At 39.6% G+C, this 25,973-nt stretch overlaps 2 protein-coding genes across 5 annotated transcripts in view; both read right to left on the reverse strand.

The window, feature by feature from the left end:
* LOC125491598 (uncharacterized) lies at window positions 1–10,222 on the reverse strand. The gene is made up of 3 exons (XM_057393221.1): window positions 9,951–10,222; window positions 356–522; window positions 1–7 (listed from the first exon to the last, which is right to left on the reverse strand). The coding sequence occupies exons 1-3, from the start codon at window positions 10,176–10,178 to the stop codon at window positions 1–3; spliced, it is 402 nt and encodes a 133-aa protein (XP_057249204.1). The 5' UTR covers window positions 10,179–10,222.
* LOC104888068 (transcription factor HEC3) overlaps window positions 9,951–25,973 on the reverse strand; it is a 21,157-nt gene continuing 5,134 nt past the window's right edge. For 2 of the 4 annotated variants that reach the window (XM_048640734.2, XM_048640733.2), the window contains one exon: window positions 24,324–24,825. In XM_048640734.2, the coding sequence (XP_048496691.1) occupies window positions 24,559–24,825 (267 nt within the window). In that variant the 3' untranslated portion in view covers window positions 24,324–24,558. Of the gene's footprint in view, window positions 10,025–24,323; window positions 24,826–25,779; window positions 25,846–25,973 lie in introns of those variants that run through there. The other 2 variants (XM_048640732.2, XM_048640731.2) reach the window with 2 other exon arrangements.

Raw genomic sequence — 25,973 nt, forward strand, 5'->3', positions numbered from 1 at the left:
CTAACCACTACAAATGCTTAATATTTTAAAGTAAAACTTAATAATATATGGCGTTTCCCATTATGGAACATAATAATATATTGGCTTCGATACCACGAAACATTAAAGCCAAAAACATAATAATATAATTTTTATATTTTTTACTAATACGAAACAGAAGATATCATAGGTCAAAGTTACGTCTTATTTAAAAAAAACAAGAACTATATTTCGAGACGAAGAGAGTGTGACAATAGGGAGCGCCAAAAAAAATAGAAAAGTTAACAATAATTCTTTTAAAAATAAAATACGAAGATAGTTAGCGCGCATTGCGTGCATATAAGGGTAGTATATATACAGAAACAAAATACAATACCTCACGAATATAGTATGGTCGTGATGATCATCATCGCTATCATGAAGTGATGATATCTGAAAATCTAGTCCCGTAACATCTTGGGAAACAGTATCCTTATTATTGTCTTGCAACGATAGATATCCATCAACATCATTATGGTCATGCTTAGCAAGATCAGCAAGTTGATTATTGTTTATGCCAAATTCTGATCAGGCAGAACTTAGCTGAGGATCTACAGCTAATGGAGATACGGCTACAAACAACAAAAGATACTAGCTACGGAATTGAAAGAGAATGCAAAGCAAAGGCAAAGACACCAAGAAATGGTGACGCGGAAAACCCCAGGAAGAGGGTAAAAACCGCGGGTGGAATTGAGTCCACCAATCCACTATTCGAGAAGATTACAACTTATAGTTAGCAGCTAGCAGCTTAGAGCTTGTACTAAATACACTTGAGAATATTGTAAATGTAGAAGAGAGAAAGAATGTAAGGGAATGTAATGTGAAGACTTTTTTTGTACAGAGTGTTATTCCCTTCTATTTATACTAATACAAATGTGTAACGTTACTCCTTATTTGAACGTTGCATAACTAACTTCCCTACGAAAGTGCCACAACTCCTAGAATCTAGGAGATCTCTTCTTCAGCTGGTTAACCACTTCCTCCTATTTCTTTGGCGTAACGCTACTTGTTTTGACTTGGCCTTGATCAGTATCCAATGCTCTTTCAACTGAATTTATTCAACTCCCTTCGTCTCTGCTTGCTGTAGCTGCTACCTGATAATCCCTAGCTGGGACAGATGCATAACCTGCAGGTTCAGCTTAGGAAATTTTTAGGACATAACAATTGCCCCTAACTTGTGATGCCAACCTAGGCGTAGCTGAGTTAAAATCGCAAGTTACCAATCAAAAACAAACTGTTAGCAAAAGAATTTAAGATTTAAACAAACTTGTATTTCTTAAAATTTTATCTCTTAATCTGAGGAATTAAAACGTGTGAAGATAACAACTTTTACTCTAGGAGATAAATTCCTTTAATCCGCTAAAAAGATAATTTTCTTGGGAAGAGAAAAAATTCATCAGATAAATGATTACTTATCAACAGCTAAAAGATAATTTTTCCACGCATTAATAAATTTTTATCCGTTAGCCCAAACTACCGTTGAGCTACCAGTATTTAAAGAACTCCTCTTTTCCTGAACTTCACTTTATTTTCTAGCGACTTCATCTCCTTCTCAGGTAATGCTTCTTTCTCTTTCTTTCTTCCTCAAGAACTCTGTAGATTTTTTCTTCTTTCCTAATGGGTAGAGCCATAGATGACGTTGCTTCGTTTGTTACTGAGAGAGATCTTGAGGTGCTTAAAGTTCTGGGGGGCTTCCCTGAAAATGCTCAGATTATCCTCCCTACTCCCACATGCAGGCCCGAAACTTGCCCTGAAGATTACATTTCTATACGAGCACCCTTTTTACCTAGGATACAACTACACCTTTTCCCCCCCACTAGATCTTTCATGGAAGTCTTGCACCTTTCTCCTGGCCAGCTGATGCCAGCTTTTTGGAAAACCTGTTTAACCTTAGAAGCCCTAACTAAGACATGGCATAATCCTTTCTCTCTAAACGAACTACTGACTGCCTATAGCGTTAGGAAATCGGGCAAGGGTTTCATCACTTTTAGGGCTAAGGCTCCCCTCCCCCCATTAATAGAAGGTACAATTGCTTCAGACTCTATTTGGAAGACTAGGTATTTCTTTGTAGTGAAAGATTCGCTGGGCGAAGCTGGGGGCCCTCTAGTTGGGGGTTGGTCTACCAAAGGTACCTAACTGTCCAATTTGTGCTTTGTTTCTAAAAATGAATTAACTAGGTTCTTACCTTGTTTCTCATGCAGGTCTTGGCCCTATTATCTCCCAGATTCCTGAACAAGCTGAGAGGCTAAGGACTTGCTTAACTTCCCTATCGAGGAACGCACCTTCACGCTCCTGCTGAAGTTTTACCTCTGGATTCTAAGGCTTCTTCTCGCACCAATTCAATGTCGACAGGTAACTTTGATTTTTGGTGAGGTTTTACTTTGCTCGCAGTTTCTTGGATATTAGGCTAACTAGGTTTTCCTCATCCATGCAGCTCCAGCAAGGTCTAGTAATTTGTCCGACGAAGATGCTATGGATAGGCTGAAGAATAGGAAGAGATCAGCAGCCTCTTCTGGGCAGACTCAGTTGAGAGGGTTCCTCGCAAGCACCTTCGCTCATTACCATCCCAACCACCATTGACATCACGACGGATTCTCCTAGGATAAGTCCTCGTGAGCTTTCCTGCCGATTTCTAGCTGAAGAAGGTCTAGAAGGTGGGATCTGGCCTGCAGTGACAAGCTCGTATTCCCAGCGCACAAAAGAGGTTAAAGGGACAGGACCCTGAGGTCATCCTGAATCATGCTGTTCAGCTATCCATGCAGGTTAGTAACGTCTTTTGACTACTTTAGATTAAGAAAATGATACTGCCGTTTATACTTATGATTTTCATTACCTCGCCAGCTTTCCAGAGCTGCATAGCTGCCAGGGACAGCTTGCGGACTGTCGCTCTCTTCAGGATAAGGTGGCTCGTCTCAAAAGGACAATTTGAGCCACCAAGCTAAGCTAGGAGGGAGAAACAGTCTCGGTGGATGCTGAGAGCAAGTAGCTGCTGAGCAAAAATTAATGGAAAGAAGGCAAGAAAAGATGAAGAAGATAGCTGAAGGCAGAGAAAGAAAATGCGCGCCTGAACACAGTTGTCAGAGATGCTGAAGAAAGAGTTTTAGATGTTCAGGCTGAAGCAAAAATTATTGAAACTGCGAAGCTGGCGTACCTGATAAAATTCAAGAAGCTGGACGACAAGGGTATCAACTTTTATATCGACAGGTTCCTCAAGCTGGACTCGATGGCTGCCTTGGAGGCCCTAGCTACTGGTGGGAAGGCAGATGACTCAGAACAATCTACAGCTGGATCTCCTCCACTGCTTAACCAGCCAGAGGGTGCCGCTCCAGCTAGCAAAGACGAAACTGTTGGTGATGATGCAGCTGGCTTCCTAGTTTCTTTAGTACTTCATCAGCTTTCTTCTGGAATTTTAGTTTTAATTAGCTTTGATACTTTTACCATTGCCTACGGGGGCAATGCGTTTTTGTAAGAACATATTTCCTTTTATAATTTAATCGTCTGAACTTATGCTTTGGCCTTTTGATCTTAGCTATTGATACTTTGATAAAGACTTGGGTTACATGCATGCTTTTTGATCTTAGATATTAGAACAACCTATTTACCTGGGGTAAGTGTTGTTCAACTCAGGTTGGGCCCGTTTTCTTGGTGCTACGACCATTCAGCTAAGTTTGGGTGAACTAACCCTTAGCTGCTTGATGCTGGTGCTACGACCTTGTAGCTGAATCTCGAAATTCCAGCTACCCACCTGGGTGCTGCAACCCCTTGCGTTTACCTGCGTATGAAGTGGACTTTAGATGGCTTGCTGCTACAAGCATAAAATACTTAAGTTGTTAGACAAATTAATTGTTGTTTACCTGGGGACCAATGCTTGTCAAAGCAGTGGTTGCCTTTAAGATTCTGGCGTCTTTGGCCCGGTGGTAACCTGGTTGATGCCCCAGGTCAGAAATGATAAGCTTAAGGTGAGAAGCGTTCCAGCTTCTAGGTACTGCTTTTCCATCTTCAGTAGTTAAGCGATAACCCCTTTCCAACTACTTGATCGATTAGATAGGGGCCTTCCCAGCTGATCCTAATTTACCCGCATTGACTTCTTGGGTATTCTGAAAAACTTTCCTTAGAACCCAATCTCCTACCTTGAATACTTTAGCTTTGACATTCTTGTTGAAGCTACGAGCCACTATTTGTTGTTGTGCAGCCATTCGTATTAATGCACTATCTCTTAACTCTTCGATGGAATCTAGGTCGTAGCTAAGTCCTTGTCGTTGGCTTCAGGAGTCATCAATCCTAATCTAGCTGTAGGGACAGCTACTTCCGCAGGTAGCACCGCCTCGCATCCATACACAAGTGAAAAAGGAGTTCTTCCTGTGGCGCCTCTTGGTGTTGTTCTGTTTGCCCACAGCACCTTAGGTAGCTCTTCTACCCATCTTCCCTTCTTAGCTTTTAGGCGCCTCTTAATGCCATTGATAATTACTTTATTGCTGGACTCAGCTTGTCCGTTAGCTTGCGGATATCTAGGTGTGGAAGTTATCAAGCTGATGTTCCATTCGTGACAGAATTGCCTTGTCTTGTCACTTATGAATTGTGATCCGTTATCACAAATGATTTCGCTAGGTACCCCGAATCTGCAGATAATGTTAGTATGCAAAAAGGATATTACTTCTTTATCTCTCACCTGCTGGAATGCCCCAGCTTCGATCCATTTGGAGAAGTAGTCCGTGAGAGTGCTAGCATGAAAACTTTTTGCCCTGGAGCTACAGGTAATTTCCCCACAATGTCCATGCCCCACCTCATGAAAGGCCAGGGTGTTAAGGTGGGGTGCAATATCTCAGCTGGCTGATGTGTCATGCCTGCGTGTTTTCGGCAGCTTTCGCATTTTTGCACATACTTCTTAGCATCAGCACGCATGGTTGGCCAATAATACCCGTATGCTAGGATTTTGTTTGATAAGCTTCTTCCAGCTGCATGAGACCCGCATTCACCTTCATGGAACTCCTTGAGTGGGCTCCCATTGGTCTTTCTCAAGCATCTTTGTAATAGATCGTAGCTGGCGCAAGCTCTTTTGAATAGAGTGCCAGAAATAACATGATATCTTGTGGCTTTCATTCGCAGCTTCCTAGCTTCCAGCTTATCTTCTGGCAAGATGCCCCTCTCCAGAAAATCGATGATTGGCTGGGTCCAGCTAGTGCTTCCTGCCTGGCTGTCATCTGATTGCACCATGTTTACCTCTTTGCTGATAGCTGGCTCAGCTAGGTGGGCTATAGGTATTGATTTGAAATCGCATTTTCTGAGTGCTGATCCGAGGTTAGCTAGGGCGTCGGCCTTGGTATTCTGGTCCCTTGGGATCTGTTTTATGCTGAACTCTTCGAATAACTTGGCTTTGTCTTTGGCTAGCTCCAGGTAAGAGGCCATTTTAGAATCTTTAGCTGCGTACTCTCCATTTACCTGGCTTACTATTAGCAACGAATCACTGAAGACACGCAAACTGTTAGCTTTTAAATCATGTGCTAGTATCATACCTGCATTAAGGCCTCATATTCAGCTTCATTGTTGGTAGCTTTAAAATCGCAGCAGATAGCGCGTACTATCATGTCCCCTTGTGGCGACTTTAGCACTATACCTAGACCAGCCCCTCTGAAGTTTGAAGATCCATCACATACAGCTGCCATGAGCCTGATTTACCTACTTTGTTAAGTGGCGCACTTCTTCCTCAGCGGTAGCTGCTAAGTCAGGGCTAAAGTCTGCCACAAAGTCAGCTAGGGCTTGCGATTTTATAGCTGTCCTGGGTAGATACCTAATGTCATGTGCACTCAGGGATATGGCCCATTTGGCCATTCTCCCTGAATGCTCAGGTTTTCGTAATACTGCTTTGATGGGGTAATTAGTCATAACATGAATGGGGTGAGACTCAAAATAGTGCCTCAACTTACGAGATGCCATATATAAAGCTAACACTAACTTTTCAAGTGATGTGTACCTGGTTTCAGCATCCAGCAAGGATTTGCTAACGTAATAAACTGGGAGTTGTTGATTTTCAGCTTCCCTGGCTAGTACCGCACTTACCGCTTTGCTGCTAACAGCTAGATACAGCTGGAGAGTCTCTCCTTGGATGGCTTTGAATAAGGGGAGGTTGAGCCAGATAGGCCTTCAGATCCTGCAACGCAGCTTCATGCTCATCTGTCCAGTTGAATCCTTTATTCTTTTTTAGCACGTTGTAAAAAAGTGGCACTTGTCGGATGATCTGGATATGAATCTGTTCAGCAGCTACCCTTCCTGTCAGCTTCTGGACCTCTTTCAGGTTTCCGTGTGACTGAATATTGATTAGTGCTTGCACTTGGCTGGGATTGGCTTCTATTCCTCGCTGGGTGACTATGTAGCCCAAAAACTTGCCTGCTGGGACACCGAAGGAACACTTGCTAGGATTGAGTTCATCCCATACTTCTTTAAGACTTCAAAGGTTTCCTGCAGGTGGTCCACATGATCCTCTGCTTTCTTTGTTTTGACCAGCATGTCATCTATATAGACTTCCATCGTGTCCCCCAGCTGCTTCTCGAACATCTTGTTGACTAGCCGCTGGTAGGTGGCACCCGCATTTTTTAGCCCAAAGGGCATTACCTTGTAGCAATAGATGCCTCTTTCAGTCATGAAGGCGGTCTTTTCTTGGTCTGCAGGATCCATTAGTATCTGATTGTAACCTGAGTATGCATCTAGGAACGTTAGCCTTTCATGGCCAGCTGTAGCGTCCACCAATGCATCAATATGTGGCAGCGGGAATGGATCTTTGGGCAGCCTTATTGAGATCTGTAAAATCGATGCACACCCGCCATTTGCCATTTTTCTTTCCAACAACCACCACGTTAGCTAGCCAGTCGGGATATTTGACTTCTCGGATTTTGCCAGCTTTGAGTAGCTTGTCCACCTCCTCGTTGACTATCTATTTCTTTCTGGAGCAAACTTCCTTCTTTTCTGCTTCACGGGCTTTGAGTTGGATCGACGTTTAGCTTATGGGTGATGATGTCAGGCTCAATGCCTACCATATCTTCATGGCTCCACGCAAAACAGCTTACATTTTTCTTTAAGAATTCAATAATCCGCTGCTTCTCCTCAGCTGGCAGGGATGCCCCAATCTGCACGGTCTGCTCTGGCTTTGCTGGGTCCAACGCCACTTCATCTACATCTTGATCTGTTGGCTTGGCTGGCGCTGGACCTTGCTGTAATTGCTAGATAGATTCCTTTTTTGCTTTTAGAGATATGCTATAGCATTCCCTAGCCAGCTTGCGATCGCCCCTGATTTCTTGACTCCCCACTTGGTAGGGAACTTAATAGTCTGGTGATAGGTGAAGGTACAGCTCGCATTTTGTGGATCCATGGTGTCCCCATTATGATGTTGTATGCTGAGGGACAATCTACCACATTGAACCTGGTTTGGAGGTTGACTCCTTTTGCATAAGTGGGCAATACGATTTCTCCGAGCGTTGTAGCTGGCTCGCCATTGAACCCGAACAGAACGGTTGCTTTCCTGAGGATATCAGCTTCCTGCAGCCCCATGCTTTCTAGAGCACTTTTGAAAATGATATTAGCTGAGCTGCCATTGTCTATCAAGACTCGCTTCATGAGGCAATTGCTGACGGTGAGAGATACGACGAGGCCGTCATGATTATCGCTTCCTCATCTCCATCTTCTTCGTCGAAGCTGATGGTCATGCTTCTGAGCTTTTTCTCTTCAGCACTCCTCAGCGGGCTAGGTGCATTTTGGAACCTTCTCGAGCAAATCTCTTGGCTGCAGAGTATGTTAGTCCACATATTTCTGAACCTCCAGAGATAGAATTGATTACCTTATCGTGCAGGGGCTCAGGTGGCGGATGAGGCTGTTGCTGGCTGGGGCCAGCTTTATCTTCTTGCTGCCCCTTCTTCCCCATCAAGTGCTCGAGATAGCCCTTCTTGAGCAGCCATGCCACCTCCTTTTTGAGAGCATTGCATTCTTCTGTTCGATGGCCATGGTCGCCATGGTAGCTACACCACTTGGTGGTGTCCTTCTCGCTGTCTGGTCTGTCGCTTTTGCGAGGCCACCTAACTGTGGTTCCCAGCTTTTCTAGTGCGTTTACTACGCCTCCTGCATCCACGTTAAAACAGTAGGAAGCAATGGAAGGGTAATCTTGTTAGATGGTTTACCTGTGGCCTTGCTGGCTACGTTATTACTTTCGCGCTTCTGATATGGCTGATGGCGCCAATCAGTCTTCTTCTGGTTCTGGGATTTCCGATCGTAGCTAGGCTCGCTCACGTACCTGGAGCCTCGTCCTCCTCGACACGTATCTCAGCCATAGCTCTGGCCCTGACCTCTTCGAATGTGCCACATGGGTACCTGGTCAATTCATAATACAATCTAGATTTATAGGTTAGTCCTCTCCTGAATGCTTCGATAGCTGTGGGAACATCCAGGTTCTTGACAGAGATCATTTCCTTGTTGAATCGATCCAGGTACTGCCTCACAGCTTCATTGGCTTTCTGGGTGATGCGGTACAAGTCGCCGGTGTGCTTCTCTAGGACTCTGCTGCTTGCAAACTGCATATAAAACTTGTTAATTAAAGCAGCAAAATTTTGGAATGCTACCTGGCTTAAGACTTATCAGCCATTGTAAAGCGGTCCAGATAGGGTGGCCCCGAAGGACTTGCACATGGTGGCTTCTAGCAGATGCTCAGGAATGGACAGAGTCCACATCTTCTGTTTATATTGAGCCACATGGTCATAGGGATCCGCAGCTCCATCATACAGCTTGTGAGGCTGGGTCACGTTGATCTTTTTGGGAATCCTGGCTCTTGCGATTTCTTCCACGAAGGGGGATTGGGCGTAGCCATCAGGAGATTCTTCAGCCACAGGGGTAGGTGCTCCAGGCAGCTTCGTCAGCATGCGAAGTATTTTCCTGTTCTGAGATTCTAGGAGCGCCATTTTCTTAGCTGCGGGATCAGCTTCATCTGCTTCATCGTCGGACCTAGCTGCTCCATCTTCACCTTCACTGGCCTCGGAATCTTCGAGATCAAGCACCTTAGGAATTACGTTCCGGATACGCTGTTTGGGTTTTGCTACTTTTGACAGAATCCAATTCTTTTCTGAGGCTGTCAATGGTCTGCTGGGCCTCAGATTGAGTGCGGTGAAGGTCCTCTTGAGCCTTCAGCAAAGCCGCTTTCATTGCTTCAGCAGAATCGTCAGCCATTTCAAAGTTGGGTTGAAGTGTTTCTTTTTTTGGGATTTTGATGAGAGTTTAGCTGTAGAGCCCCACGGTGGGCGCCAAACTGTTTATGCCAAATTCTGATCAGGCAGAACTTAGCTGAGGATCTACAGCTAATGGAGATGGCTACAAACAACAAAAGATACTAGCTACGGAATTAAAAGAGAATGCAAAGCAAAGGCAAAGACACCAAGAAATGGTGACGCGGAAAACCCCAGGAAGAGGGTAAAAACCGCGGGTGGAATTGAGTCCACCAATCCACTATTGAGAAGATTACAACTTATAGCTAGCAGCTAGCAGCTTAGAGCTTGTACTAAATACACTTGAGAATATTGTAAATGTAGAAGAGAGAAAGAATGTAAGGAATGTAATGTAAGACTTTTTTTGTACAGAGTGTTATTCCCTTCTATTTATACTAATACAAATGTGTAACGTTACTCCTTATTTGAACGTTGCATAACTAACTTCCCTACGAAAGTGCCACAACTCCTAGAATCTAGGGAGATCTCTTCTTCAGCTGGTTAACCACTTCCTCCTATTTCTTTGGCGTAACGCTATTGTTTTGACTTGGCTTGATCAGTATCCAATGCTCTTTCAACTGAATTTATTCAACTCCCTTCGTCTCTGCTTGCTGTAGCTGCTACCTGATAATCCCTAGCTGGGACAGATGCATAACCTGCAGGTTCAGCTTAGGAAATTTTTAGGACATAACAATTATCCATCCAATCATGAAGAGCATCAAAATCTTCAGCACTTGTTGTGTCATTAATCGCAACATCTACTTGATCTGCTAAAGAAGCAGCTTGCATATTTGAGGTAATATTAAAGCCAGAAAAAGAACTAGCATTAACATTACCGCTGCTAGTTCCGCACTTAAAGCATGACATTTGCTCACTGATATTTTGTTTTCTTCTGAGAGATACCATGAAATCGCAAAACATGTGAATTTTGGTAACATTTCAAACTCTATATATAGAAATCATAAGTGTATTGTTTATGCCAAAAATCGCCAAGGTGACAATCTTTGGTCGGGACGACGACTAGATTAGATAAGAAAAAATAGATGGCATAATTTAAAGGGAAAAAGTAAAGAGAGAAGAGACACAAGAAAATGGTGACGCGGAAAACCCATGAAAAAGGGATAAAACCGCGGGTGGCAATGAGTCCACCAATCCACTATAATTTGGGCGTTAAAGCCTTTGAATACAAGTATAATATTTTTAGCATATGAATGAAAGATAGCTGAATTCATCTAAGTATGACTATGAAAGTGTAAGTAAATAACATAGGTCATATCTCCTCCTCTTGGTCTTGCTTACGAGCCACTATTTATAATAGTAGGGCTGGTGGAGATAGCCTTAAACAACTCCCTAAAAATGAGGAATTAGTTGCTGGAATCTTGGACTCCACTTCTGGCAGCAGTTACTGGCTATGTGAATTGGTCTTCCTACTTTTTAGGCACGTAAAGAGTGATGCTTGAGCATACTTCTCTTTAGACTTAGTCTCCTTGATTTTAGGAACCGATTTCCTTGACTTTAGCTGAGATATTTTACCTTCTACTGCTGTACTATTGTCGTCACCTGGTAGCTGTGCTGGTAGCTGCTAGCTGCTAGCTGCATACTACTGCTATAGCTGGGCGCGTCTTGGCTAGTTGTTCCTGCTTAAAGAATCTGATTAACCATAGCTGCTTATAAGCTGGTGTTGCCTACTGAAGCTGTATTGAGTGCTTAGGAAATAGAGCCATAACAATAGCCCCCATTTTTCTAATCGAAGCTTGTCGTAGACTAGGAAAATGAACTACAGCTTCGCATCATGAATTGCTCTTTTCATGCCCGCTTGCTTTGCAACTAGTGTCTTGCTTGGTCGCTATACATGGCTTTGTCTCTAGATAGCTTAGCTATCACCTCCGTGCTGACACCTTGATTGTCTTTGATAAACCTGCACTTAGCTTAGGTGGCTTCGAAAACATTCAATATGTAACACACAGCTTGAGAACAATTTCGAGTAATTCTTTGAAAACTTATGATAATATTTGACAACTTGAGATAGTACTTTAAAACTTAGGATGTACAATAAACTTAAGATATACAATACTATGGTAGCTACGCACTTCAACAGCTCATTGCTTTGCTTTTGTGCTTTTTCAGCGCTTCTCATAGCTTGGTTGGCTCGCAACAGGTTGCGGGTAGCCATTAACATTTGAAACTTTAGACAATTCATACGATTGTAGCTAGTTAGATGACTATCTAGCTGGCTGGCTAGCTAGCACCAACGCTTAGGTTCTGACGCTTTGGTCCTTTAGAAGTAACTTTCTATCTATAACTCAAGAGGACTTGTGTGTTAGTTTCATGCAGCCAATCATTCACGTTTATGCTGTCTTGCGTCTTTGCACATTGTCCTTAGCTTACTTTGTTTGCTTAAGTTGCTCTGACTCTTTGAACTTTGCTTTTGATCTTTGGATCTTTTGAACTTTTGACTTTTGATCTTTGGATCTTTTGAACTTTTGACTTTTGATTTTAAGAAACATCTCTTTTGTATGCACGCTTATATTTGCTAGCTTTGGTGATGTTCTTACTTGGTGTACTCGAGTTTTCCTTTGGTTGGGCCCGTTTCCTTGGTGCTACGACCATATAGCTAAACTCAGGTGCTTCGACCTTTAGCTTGTGACTAGGCGCTTCGACCTTTAGCTCGCGACTAGGTGCTGCGACCCTCTTGCGTTACCTGGTGAACCAATGTGGTTACCTTTGTTTGGTATTCTGGCGTTTGCACCGGTAGACAACATGGTTCTTAACCTAGGTTAAAAATAATACAACTTGAGATGCGAAGCGTTCTAGCTTCTAGGTACGACTTTTCCTTCCTTGGTAACTAGGCAATACCACCTTTTCCAACCACTCGTTCAATTAGACAAGGACCCTCCCAGCTACTCTCTAGCTTGCCAGCATTCAGCTCTTGGGTGCTCTGGAATACCTTCCTAATAACCTAGTCTCTTACCTTAAACACTTTGGCTTTTACATTTTTGTTGAAGTTGCGGGCCACTATTTGATGGTTTAGCGTTGGCACTTACATTTTGATGTGTAGGTCACTTAGATAATGAGATTCTGGTGATTTAATTAACTTGGCAATTGAATTGGTTTTTTCAAGCCGGCACCTAGGCCATATAATTCGTAAGCTGGCACCTAGACCATTTCATAGGCTGGCGCTTGAGCCATTTCGTTTTTGCTTTGATTTGTTTCGGATTTGCCTTGTGCTTCTGGCATGTGGGCCTTTAGTTATTTGTCAATTTGAACTTAGTGTTAGGACCACCTTTGAGTAGCTGGCGACAGACAGGACCCTTTTGTAAGCTGGCGTCAGGGGCACGTATGTAAGCTGGCGTCAGGGGCACGTATGTAAGCTGGCGTCAGGGCCGCATTTGCAAGCTGACGCTAGACCATATTGTAAGTTACCATTCAGCGATTTCACCTTGTTATAACTTGGTGAAGATATAATGTCATAGAATATAAAGCAAGTATGCATATCTTTGTACAAGTAGACACTTCGAGAGTTTGATCATGTGTGTCCTAACTTAGGTGAATGAATAGATAAACATAAGTGAACATTGATGTGCACATTAAGCTTAGAAGTCTTGGTAAATGATGTATTTTTAAATTTGGGAGTATATACCTTTGTACGTTGATATGTTACAATAGTAAACAATGCCTATCAACGCCAACTAGTGTTACTTACTTGACGTGTTGCTCATCATTACGAAGCTTTGTATTCCTGATCTTTGCGAACTTAAGATGTTGTGAGCACTGTGCACTTGCGACTTCTCCAATTAGCAAGATAACGGTCATATTCGCCAATGTTACGCCTTATGATGGACATTTGATGGATAGCTCGTGTATTCGATGCTCAGCAGCTTACTTGTGATGTTCTACGGCTTGCGCTAGTGGTCAATAGGTTACCTATGTTCTGGACAGCTTGTGCTAGACACTCGGCAGCTTGCTTTCGCACTTGTCAGCTTGCATTGAACATGTAACAGCTTACACCTTACACAAAAGAACATGCATGCGTACAACTTAATTTTGTTAGAATAATTCTTATAAGCCCAAACATCACGAATGCAATTGTTGTATGATTGACTTGTGAAGAAAAAGCATGAAACAAAGTTTGATGTTTGCAATGTATATGTTAGACTTGATAAGAAAGTCATTATGCATAAGCGCATATTTTGAACGAATAGATAGTAATAATTGTTAGCTATGCTGGCTATGTGGATGAGAAGTTGAATAAACAATATAGGTTAGAAGTCACTTAGCATTTTAGTAAACTCCTTGGCTTCCACTCTGGTCTTATGGTGTTAGGAACTTGACAACTGTTGTTAGCTACCCTTATTGTGTTTGTAAGATACGTTGCAACCAGATCTAGCTTCGTTGTGCCATGCTATCTTCAGCTCACACATACATTGGTATCAATCTTGATGAAATGTTTTCATGCTGTACGTCATGTTAGTGTACAAACAAATAATAATAAATGCATTTGCTTCTCATTGACATGGAAGCTTGATAATTAGCTTTATGGAAATAGCGATGACTACTAGTGTATATTATTCGAAGTCAAGTGTAAAAAATTTAGCTACTAAGTGTATACTCTACGTCATGTTAACTGCGATAATAGTTAGAGAAATGAATCTTCGAAAGAGTATTAGAGCGTACCTATGAATCATATTGACAACAATAATCTAGAGCTTACTTGCCATGACTTGTGGTTGAAGATAACTCATTGTGCAAACCAGATAAGCTGGTGTCAGCTTCTCATGCTGTCTCCGCTTTTTTTGTTGGTTTTAACGTGTATGACAATAAACTTGTTTCTTTTGATTTATTTTATACGTCTCATATAAAATCCTGCAAATGACTTAGAAAGCAAGATGTTACCAAAGACAAGTAATGTAGCTGATACTAAGGTTACCTTCTTTGCCTTTTTACTTAGACATATTCATGTTGCTGAGAATTTCAACTGGTGATATCTTCCACTTATCTTCATGTATAGTCAACTTCTTCACTTTAAAGGTTGCTAGTAGCACCGAGGTTTGTATAATTTTTTAAGCCCCTTGAGATCTCCAACTCCTTTCAATTGTGTTTGACATTAAGCCCCAGGATGCTTTAGTTTTGACTAGCATTGTTCCTGTATTCACATGCTACATACTTGTTATGTATTTTTGAAAATACAACAATAAAAAGCCTTGTGTAATCATAACAGGAGTCGCATTATTAAAGTCACAATATATAAGCCATATACTCTTGCCCCCTTGTGGCTACTTCAGGAAAAAAAAGTTAGAGTTCACTTATCTGACTGGATGCTTTTCTTCCATAAGATGTCGACTCCTTTAGCTACTAGAAGCAGCTGGGTTGTGTGCCAATTCTTGTCATATTGACATCTTAGACTTTTGACTGAAGTTAGCCACAAAAATCGATGAATTTGTGACTTTAATGTTGCCCTTTGATAAAAACGGATGCTGCATGATAGCTTAATATAAACACTACACTCAAGTTATCTCAAAACAAAGTTGAGAGTGTTGTTAACCATTATCAGTTGCTAAAATTTTGAAATGACAAGAGAAAGTCGATTGTAACTAGTAAGCTAACTCAAGTAATCTTAAAGAAGGTTACCTGGTTATTTGCGTCTACTAAAAGACTTACGTAGTATATGTGTGAAGATTGCTAGTAATGTGAGGTGGCTAACACATAGGCGACGCTGGTAGCACTTGACGGTTAATGAAGGCGTTGACAGGTTCCGGAAGGTGTTGATGGGTTACTGGCGGTGTCTACAGGTTACAGAAGACGTCTACAGCTTGCTGAAAGCGTCTACAAGTTGCTGATGGTGTCGACAGGTTCTAGATGGCGTCTGAGACGCTGAGGTGATTCTGCTACTGTAAGTGTTTGCTTTAGCTGTGACGGCATTGAGATTTGTACCTGAAACATCTTCCACGAAACTGAACAGAATAGTTTAGATTTAAAAACTTAAAGACACTGCCGCATGTTTGTCGTAGCTGATAAATCATTTACGTTCTCCATCTTCTGTTTCAGTTTGTAGGATTTTATTTCATCAATTTGTTAGCCAGCACTATCTACACCTTGTGCCAAGTATGCTTTGGCCGTACCTACAATCAAAGTCTCTCAACTTTGCTTCATTGTTAGTAATTTCAGAATTACAAGTAATAAAGAACCGTATTATCATGTTCTCTGTGGTGACTTTGGCGCTATACTGAGATAAGCTCCCCTGAAATTAGAAGAGTCGTGAACGTACAGCTTCCATACACCCTTACCTGTTACACGGTTTACCTGTTGAATTTCTCCTTCTTATGCCATAGTTGCTGTGGAAAATTATCATTTTTCAATTCGTCCTGAAATTCCTAGTTCCCTTAGAACAAACTTAATAAAATAGTTAGTCATAAGAGTAGTAAGACTTATTTCAAGGTAATGTCTCGACTTTTTAGATGTTGTAAACTTGTAACTAGTGCTACAACAAGTTTTTAAAAAGAAATGTATCTAGTTTCAATAACTAGGAAGGACTTCTTGGTCTTATAAGTAGGTACCTGTGAGCTTTCAGCTTCCATAGCTAATATAAAACTAAAAACTTGTTGCTTACAGCTAAGTATAAATATAAAATCTTACTTGGTCTCGACTTCGACAGGAGGGAAGGTGTCGATAATAGTTCAGCTCTTGAAGAGCAACTTCATGATCATCAGTACATTCATTTAATTATACTTAAAACATCATAAAAAGATGACACTTATCTGATGATGTCGAAGTGAAACAGTTTGAAGCAGCTGCCATTTCCTGTCAGCTTTTAAACCTCCTTCAGGTTTACAGATTGGATGCTTGGATGCTGGTGACACCCGTAACCTGATTTGGGTATTCTTCTACTCCTCGCTGTATTACTAGATAGCCCAGGTTCTTACCTGACAATCCAAAGGTGTGGACACCTTGCAAGCTGCTCCAACAACCGAAAGAGCTGCATAACAGACCACATGAGGTGGATTGATTTTTTTTGTGTCAAAGGGGGGATTTTCGGATATGTGTTTAGATGGAGATCTAGCCATCGGCCCCACGGTGGGCGCCAAACTGTTTATGCCAAAAATCGCCAAGGTGACAATCTTTGGTCGGGACGACGACTAGATTAGATAAGAAAAATAGATGCATAATTTAAAGGGAAAAGTAAAGAGAGAAGAGACACAAGAAAATGGTGACGCGGAAAACCCATGAAAAGGGATAAAACCGCGGGTGGCAATGAGTCCACCAATCCACTATAATTTGGGCGTTAAAGCCTTTGAATACAAGTATAATATTTTTAGCATATGAATGAAAGATAGCTGAATTTATCTAAGTATGACTATGAAAGTGTAAGTAAATAACATAGGTCATATCTCCTCCTTTTGTCTTGCTTACGAGCCACTATTTATAATAGTAGGGCTGGTGGAGATAGCCTTAAACAATCCCTAAAAATGAGGAATTAGTTGCTGGAATCTTGGACTCCACTTCTGGCAGCAGTTACTGGCTATGTGAATTGGTCTTCCTACTTTTTAGGCACGTAAAGAGTGATGCTTGAGCATACTTCTCTTTAGACTTAGTCTCCTTGATTTTAGGAACCGATTTCCTTGACTTTAGCTGAGATATTTTACCTTCTACTGCTGTACTATTGTCGTCACCTGGTAGCTGGTAGCTGGTAGCTGCTAGCTGCTAGCTGCATACTACTGCTATAGCTGGGCGCATCTTGGCTAGTTGTTCCTGCTTAAAGAATCTGATTAACCATAGCTGCTTATAAGCTGGTGTTGCCTACTGAAGCTGTATTGAGTGCTTAGGAAATAGAGCCATAACATGTATGTACTTATATTAAATTAAGTCGGTCCATCAAAGTATGCATGCATGCACTAAATTTTTTACAATAGCCTTCTTATGAAAAAAGCCACCATTATAATTTAATGTGAGCCAAGCATTTATATATGTACATCAGCAAGATTTTTTTTTTTTTTTTTTTTTTTGGCAGCATGTACAAGCACAAAAACAAAAACTTATTACATTAGGATGTCTTGTCTGGCCTTAACAGCCAATTCATGGCTTCCTTGGACTATGATTCTGTCTACTTTAACTATCTCGCAACTAGTTAGGTACTCACAGTATTTACGAATATCCTGATAAATATAGCTAAATAGTATACATAAAAGTTAAGTAAAGCAGTTATGACTTTTCAAAATTAGTTATAGATAATTAATTTCCTAAAAATTAATGCTTTTTGTATTAAATTTGATATGATATACAAAAATATGAATTACGATTTCTGAAATAAAACTTCATAATATAAAAAATTAGATGGCAAAAGCTAACGGACTCCCCGGGAACGCTAGATAAAAAATAATATATTGTTCTACTTAATTACTCATATTTATATAAAATAATATAATATTGTATAATTTCAATAGAATGCATTTAAATGTTTTACATTGGAATTTAATGTTTTTCCCTTTCCTTTTGAAAAAAACATTAAATATTTTGCATTGAAATTATATATTATTCTATTATTTTATATAAATATGAGTAATTAAGTAAAACAATATATTTTTTTATCAAGCGCCTCGAAACGTCCGTTAGCGAGATTCAAATTAGATCCATAATCCATGAAAAAAATTGAACAATTTACTTCATCAATTTTCAATTTACTTCAATATAATTTTCCTCCATAGCCACCACCACTACAGCAAACATCCACCCATCCCCACCCCTCCTCCGCAGGCAGCCCCCAACCCCACCCCACCCCACCCTCGCATGCAGCCCCAAACCTCCTTCCTCCTTCGCCCCAACCCCCACTCTAGATCTCCACCCTTCTTCGTCATCCTCTTTCTAACTATTCTATAATCTTTTAAAAAAAAACTTACTGTATTTAAGTATGTTTTTTGATGATTTGGGAGTTTTATTAATTGGAATATTAAGCCACTTAAAGTGGGCTAATACAGCACTAGAAGCGTTACAAACTCCCTAACAAAGAGACGAGATTATCTAAGACCAATGACTGCTTAGATCAGATTAACACCATTACAATCATGTGACAAAAATTGAAAACTTAGACCCGGGAATGAAAAACTTACTGTTCCTTTTTTTTTTTGTAAACAAAATACCAATTTATAAATATCCATTTCAGAATTTATAAATTGTAAATTAGAAAATATCCCATAACTAATCTTGAAAAGTGAAAAAAATTGCTTTAAATATATATGTACATGAATATAAAGTATGTGAGTATATCTATAATAATTAGCTATAAATGTCATTTGCTGATATAGATAAATTCGTGGTTAATATTAATTTTTTTATGATGGCTTTTTTTAAGAAGGGTATCATAAAAATATCCATACATGAAGGACGTGGAATATGAACAATATATGGTTTTTTCCTTCAATTGTAGGAGAGTCCTTCGAGGGCAAGAGACTATTTTTATGGCGGTGGAATTATTTAGGCCACTAAAGCCAAAATAGTACAGTATTTGTGGACTGTGGTAGATGATGTCTCTGGAAACAAGAAGTACCATATGTTTTGGCTTGACAGTTTACTCGCGACAAAAAGAAGCTCGTAAGTGCATAACTAATGCACTGAGCCACTGACGCAATGAAAAAATGTCACTGAAAATTTCAAGCTGATGCTTTATTTTTGGATCAAACCGAATTTAATTTATCTGAATTGAACTTAATTAAATAAAACTGAACTAAAATTATAAGAGTAAATTAATTGAATCGAATTGCATTTGTCCAAACTGAAGTGAATGTTGATTGATACAATCCAAAAAAATCGAAATTGAAAGGAGCACAAGCCCGGCTTCTCATGTCACTCACCGCTCATTTTTTTGTTTTCCAACTTTGGCCAACCGAATTGGCACAATTAACTCATGGTCCAGGCTATTAACCCAACATAGCTCGAATTATATATATATATATATATGGCACAAAAACTTCGTAAAATGAGCAAAAGTTTCTTAAAATGAGCAAAAATCTGCAAAATGAGTAAAAAGATCGATTTTCAGTTTTCAGCTTAAAGTTAGTTTTCTGTGGATCCTACCTCTATATATATATATATGCAAAACTTGTGAGTATGTTTGATGGTATAAGAGCATGTACAATGATACATGACTCTCCAACTAGCTCTCCACTCTCACTCATCTATTCTCTCTCTTCAAGCTACTTTCAAAAACTATATCTAAAAACACCCAACAATAATAAAACTCTTCAAAGAGCTCTCCATTCAACTATTCATTGTTTGGCGGTCTCCAGATCAATAAATGAACCTCATTTCATATTATGATCAAAGTTATATAAATTAAAATTTTAATGTAAATTAAATATAAATGAACCTCGGATGAAATTCTTCGAAACCCATAGTGCCTAGACCGGAATTCCTTCACTCCACAGTAATTGCAATAGTATGTGGGCACCATACATTGGAGAGTCATCTCTCCTTCAACTCAAATGGTATCTCCCCCAATAGCCACTTTGCAAAGTGGCTCCATGGAGAGACACTCAAGACACACCAAGAGCCCCATTGTTGGATAAGAGGTGGCTCTCCATTTTTTCTCTCCTTGGAGAGCTAATTGGAGACCCCCATTATACATGCTCTAAGAGAGCTCTCTAACATGTGTGTTAGTGTTATGTAGGGGTGAAAGTTCGGTGTATAGTTTGGATTTAGGCCTAATTAAATTTATTCTTATAAAATTTGGATTTTAGTTTTTCAATCCAAATCCAACCGAATTAAAATTTGATTCCACACGCATCCAATACAATCCGAATTTTCAGACACTAGATTATATCTGATCTGAATTATCCAATTCTTTTAAACTCTATTTTTTCGATGAAAATTTCGTGCAAGCATCAAAACAAAAATTCCATAATAGAAGTAATTCATATAATCTCATAAAAATTCCTTAATTAACTAATAGCAACTAATAATTCATTAAAAAACTCATAATTCATTACAACAGAAGGTTCAACAACAGCGTAACAACATGTTCAACTACATAGCATGTTCAACTTTACATCAAAAAGTTAGGGTTTTAACTTTTAGGGAATTTATTATTATAAAATCAGTTAAGCCGAATCATAAATAAAAAATTATAGGACATATTTACTATTCTGTTATTTTGGATTTTTGGATCCAACCACCCTCAGTCCAAACCAATCGGAAAATTCGAATTTTCAGAAAAACTCAATGCGAATCCAATGCGAATATAGTTTGAGTCCAATCCGAATTACTAATTCGGTTTGTATTGGATTTTGGTTTTTAACCGAATAACTGTCACCCGAATAACTTCACCCTTTGTCTTACGTGAAGAGTGTAGAAAATACTCATATCCACCTTGCTTTCGTAGGTGAAAATTAGAGCTGATCGAAGTAAGTCTGTCACGGTCTGAAAATTGTTGGGGCTTGCGCATTTTTTTAGCCCCAATTTTTTTAGTTTGGCATGGATTTTAGACAATATAAAAATAATTTTGTAGTTAACGTTTTGGCACATGCGGATTTTGATCCGAAGCGGGTTTTGGGTACAAAATTTTGCCTGACCCGCCATTTGGACATGGAGGAGTTTTAATTCTAAATACAAATTCTGCCTAATGTTTTTTTACTTCCTCCGTTCTATAATAATTGCAACATACCTATTGACACATTATTTAAGAAATTCATGTGAATAGAAAATAGATAGAAATAGGTAAAAAAAAAAATAGGACTCATGTGAAAGAAAAAAAATATAGAAAATATATATTACTAGATGAAAAAAAATTATAATCAATGTAAAACTTCAAAATAAAGAACACGTTGCAACTAAAAACAACCAAAAAAAAAAGTATATTTACATGTTTGAGTTTTTGTCGTTTTGGTATTATAAATTCTACTTGCCACCAACCAAACATAATGATAGGTTTATTGCTCCTAAGTCCTAACTCCTAAGGAAAGCACTAGCCGCCAAACAATGCCTCAATTTCAAATACATAATATATGCACAAGAACACTCAATTTCAAGTGCATAATACTTCCTCCGTTTCAAAATAGTTGCATCATTTGACATTTCGTCACTATTCATGAACCAACTTTGACAAGCCCTTCCTAATCATTATATAAGAAAAAAAAAACATAGTCAAGTAGGATCTTGTTAAATTGGTCTCAATACGAGAATTTTAAATATCAATTTTTTATAATTTTTACTTATACACAATTAGAGATATTAACGTTCAAAAAAACATCTTGGCAAACGTGAAAAAGCAAACAGTGCAATTATTTTAAAATGGAGGAAGTATATGCACAAGAACATTGTTCGATTCACGGTCGTACCCCAGCCCATGCAAATGTGTTGATTCATAAGGCGTCAATCCTTACGCGCGTAACCGTATCCTTTCACTACAACAAATTAGATCTAAGAGTTGCCCTCTTACATCCAAAAATTACCCTATTTGCTTTTAAGCAAAAAAAATATTTGTCCTCAATTTTGCCACGGTACGACTATTGTAATAGCCTTGTAGAGCAAAAGTATAAAATTTGCCCTCTTCGTAAAATTTAAGGAATGCAACTTAGATTAGCTCTATTTGATTTTAGCATATATGACAATTGTTTTTTCCCTCTTAACTATCCATATAGGGAAACATATGTGTTTCTGCCTAGAAACTGTCAAAGATGATTGTAGTGTTGAGAGTCTTGAAATTACGAAAAGGTTTGAAGAGTTTAGCAAGAGGTCTATGACAATCCTGCAAAATACGATTAAAAAATGGCCCGAGGATGTTCACAAAAATCCCCTTCGACGTTGAATAAGTCAGTTGAGATTGAGGTAAAGAGAGAAAGTGAATAAATATAGATAGAGATGCTCTGGTTTTTGTGAGAATTGAATACCTTTGACTGATGAGACAATCTCTATTTATAAAGGATAGGACCTCCAATAAGTGAAGGTATTTTAGTCAGCTCAAGCTGGTGGAGGATTGTATAACATGTTGATAGGGGTATTTTAGTAATTTTACCGTAGATTGGCTGGTCCATGAAATGGGCCCAAATAATTAGGCGTAGGCCAAGTAATCGGAGTGGAAATCGTCATTTTTAGTGCGGTTGATTGGCGGAACACAGTGATTGCACTTTTGCCGATGTTGAGCGATACTCACGAATTCTCATGCCGGATCGTAGTGGAGTGAATCTTTTGGCGCTAGGATTAACCAAACATGGGGGTCTTGCTGCTTGGTCAGCGAGTCGGGGTCCAGGGACGAAATGCCCTAATGGGGGGTAGGGGGCAACGGGTTAGTTTTTTTTAGACCGAGTCATTGATTCCCGAGTATGTGGAGATTACTTACCCGAGTTGCAAGGGCCTTGAGCACTGGTTGTGCTGATCCCGAGTTGGTTCCATGGGTTGATGAAACAAAATCCGTCCTAAGTGCTTGTTTGCCCCGAGCTGTGCAAGACGCACTAAGGCCACTCAACGCACATTGATGTCCCAGATGCGCCCGAGTGCGACAGACACGTGTCGAGTCAATCCCAACTGCTAATCCCTAACCTGATAAATGCTGCACTTGGTGCTTTCATGGTGCGAGGCACGCACTCGGGTGCGCCACACGCATTACTCTACGTCTTTGGATATCTCCCGACTCGAGGGCATCGCAAACCGAGGATAACAACAGGCCACAGACGCATGCATTGGGGAACAAGGAAAGAGCATTGTGTGTTGGCCGAGTAGAAATAAATACCGAGAGGACCTTATTGACCAAGAAGGTCACACCCGAGGGCCTTATTGACTAAGAGGATCCCATCCGAGGGATTCCTTAATCGAGAGGGTCACCCCCGACTTGGTCACGGCCGAGGGGTCTTTTACCGAAAAGATCGCACCCGAGGGCCTACTTGTTTGAATTGTGGGTCGACGACCTCTTACACATGGCAGATTTTTTCCCTTGCTGACCAAGGAAGTCATGCCTAAGGGCTTCTTTCCGAGTCAAGTTAGGTGCCAATAAGTGATACCTAGTCATTTTCTGGCTAAGTTAGTAGGACGCTGCTCTTATGACCAAGGAGGAGCCAATGAAGAAGTTCCTCAACTCAGGAGGACTGGTGAGCCCCATGATTCCCGATGATGTCTCATGACGCTACTTGTTTGCAAGTGAGAAAAATTCAATCTTGAGGGTGACTAAATGAAAGGGTTCTAGTGTATTAGATCAAATCAACGGTAATAACGACTTAGAGCGTGGAAAAATGAAAGTTGCAAGCGGGAAATCAGCAAAGTTTAGGGATTCTCTAGTTGTCGATCTATTCAAAGATATGTGAGCGCGAGCGTGGAGGGGGGGAGGTTTTAATGGTTGAGAATCAGAGGGTTTTTTCGAGAGCTAAATTTTTTTAGCTATCATTTCAGTTTGGAAATGATCTTAACGATGTTTGCCTTGAAAAAATTAGATCTAAAGTCAACACTCTAGTCGTTAAAACTGGTGGTTTTCAGTGCCTCAACTCAAATATCGTTCTCCCACCAAAAGGAGAAATCCAATATATATACTCTCATGAGATTATTAAGGAGTCATGAAGGAACGTGACTCTTCAAGGAATCATGAGCCAAGAATTTCAGGGGACAGCAGGTCATTGGAATTGCTCATACAACGAGATGCAAGTCTCGTATTTGTTTGTTCAGTCAGCATCCAACTCGTGAAAGAAATTCGCTCCTTTTACCGCTTTCATCAGGTATGATATATACCCTTTACATGTATGTTGTCTTCTCTAAAAATCTACAAGGTATTCTCATTTATCGCAACTACGAACAAGTGCACCACGTGCACAACTATCAGACTTAATTAAGGCTCATATATCACGTTCATCGAACAAACAAATGCCTCCATAGCAAGCAATTTCTTACTAATTTTGCTTGTTTTTCCTTTATATGGTTTGAAGTTAGGAAAGCTCAATCTAGTATCGTTCATTATATGTTTTTCATTTGTTTGTTATTTCCTTAGTTTGCAACTCAACTTTTAATTAATGCAAAGTTTGTTGATGTAAAAAAAAAAAAAAACTGGTGTACATATATATACACTTTTTTAAAGAAAATTATATGATCGGGAAAAGGTAAATCTCATTATCATAGCCATATTATTGACATGACAATTTTTTATAAATTTATTATCATTATTGCCATTTATATATAATAGTTACCAAATTGGCCGACACACAACGGTTTACATAATTGCAAAAACTTCCCCTATATCATACAACACGAGGACAGTGCAATGAAGCTAGAGAATAATAAATTACAAAAGAAAATATGAAGTAACACTGTAGTAATGTATCGAGCAAACCTATTTTTAAGAATGCGGTTGCAACTGCCGTGTAGTGGGAGGACAATAGGTTGGCTCAAAAGATGCGGTGGTGGATGGGTAGTAAACATTTGGAGGTTGTTCGTATAAATTTGGTGAAATTGCGCGCATTTGGTAGATTGGCTGAGCTCCAGCAACTCCACTACTATTTATTGCACCAATTTGCATGTCAGTCCTCATCATCATGGGCACAAATGTTTGAGTTGCATATGCAGCCTGCTGAAGCTGGCTTTGTCCATGCCATTCCAACATCATCTGTGTCAAAAGAATGTAAATATAGACAACATGCTGCTGTATAAACCAATGAAGTTTTCTTATGTTAGTTCTATCGAACTCTATTTTACATGCACAGTCTTAAATACATTATTTTGACCATAAATATTGTTAATTACACGAGAATAATTTGATATATATTCAACTAAACATAGGTCAAAGAAAAACAAAAGTGATTTTGTATTTATTATGTTATTTATGTATATATTACCTCAAACTTTCCAAAAAGATGGTGCATGCAGTTTAATTTAACTTTTTAAGCGATGAATAATCTAACTACATTTGCATATTACTATCACCATCTTATATATTGTGATTCATGAGCATATGGTCAAAATTAAATCTTCACAAAATATAAGAGGGGAGGAATTGAAAAGAAAGGTTGGGATTTAACAAGTAAACATGCATGTTCATAAACATTGGACCTAGTCGATCCGATCATCATGGATCGACCTGGTCAGGTAAAACTTAATCTGGTCTGGTTTTAGCATTCGAATATTTCAGATCGTATATCCAAAAAAATAGATTGGGTGCGGATCAGAACTTTTCAGTTTCATATAATAATCGAATATCGGATGTATTCAAATACCCGGTTCCAGGAGCAAATATTCGAAAATGTTCTGTGATTATTAGGTTTGATCCTAAACTTTTTTCTACTTATCTGATATCCCGCCAACCATATTCGGAATTTTGAATATCAAATTTTTCGGATCACATTATTTTCTCTGATCATTTCGAATTATTCAAAATGAAAACTCCTATGGTACGGTATCTCATCCCTCAACTCAGGAACCTAATCGAATACTCTTATGAACTAATTTTCCCTCAATACTCAATTGATGCAACAAAATACTTATTTACTTTTCCTTGACAGATATGCAATCAAATACTTAAAGAATGCAAAAGGAGGATATAGTTTCTCCTCTTTTTTGTTACCCCAATTTGATTCTTCAAGGATTTGATGTACTTGGTCGCGTTGTCAAGGATGGTTGCCTGGTCTCCCTACAGCATTACCAAAAACAATATCATCATTATCTTGATCATAGTCATCTAACAAAATCTCTACTTCACTACTGAGGCTAAATCGCGTCAAAATCTTTTATTTCCTTATATATTATATATGTACTATA

This window comes from Beta vulgaris, chromosome 3, assembly GCF_026745355.1.
Source record: "Beta vulgaris subsp. vulgaris cultivar EL10 chromosome 3, EL10.2, whole genome shotgun sequence".
NCBI lineage: Eukaryota > Viridiplantae > Streptophyta > Magnoliopsida > Caryophyllales > Amaranthaceae > Beta > Beta vulgaris.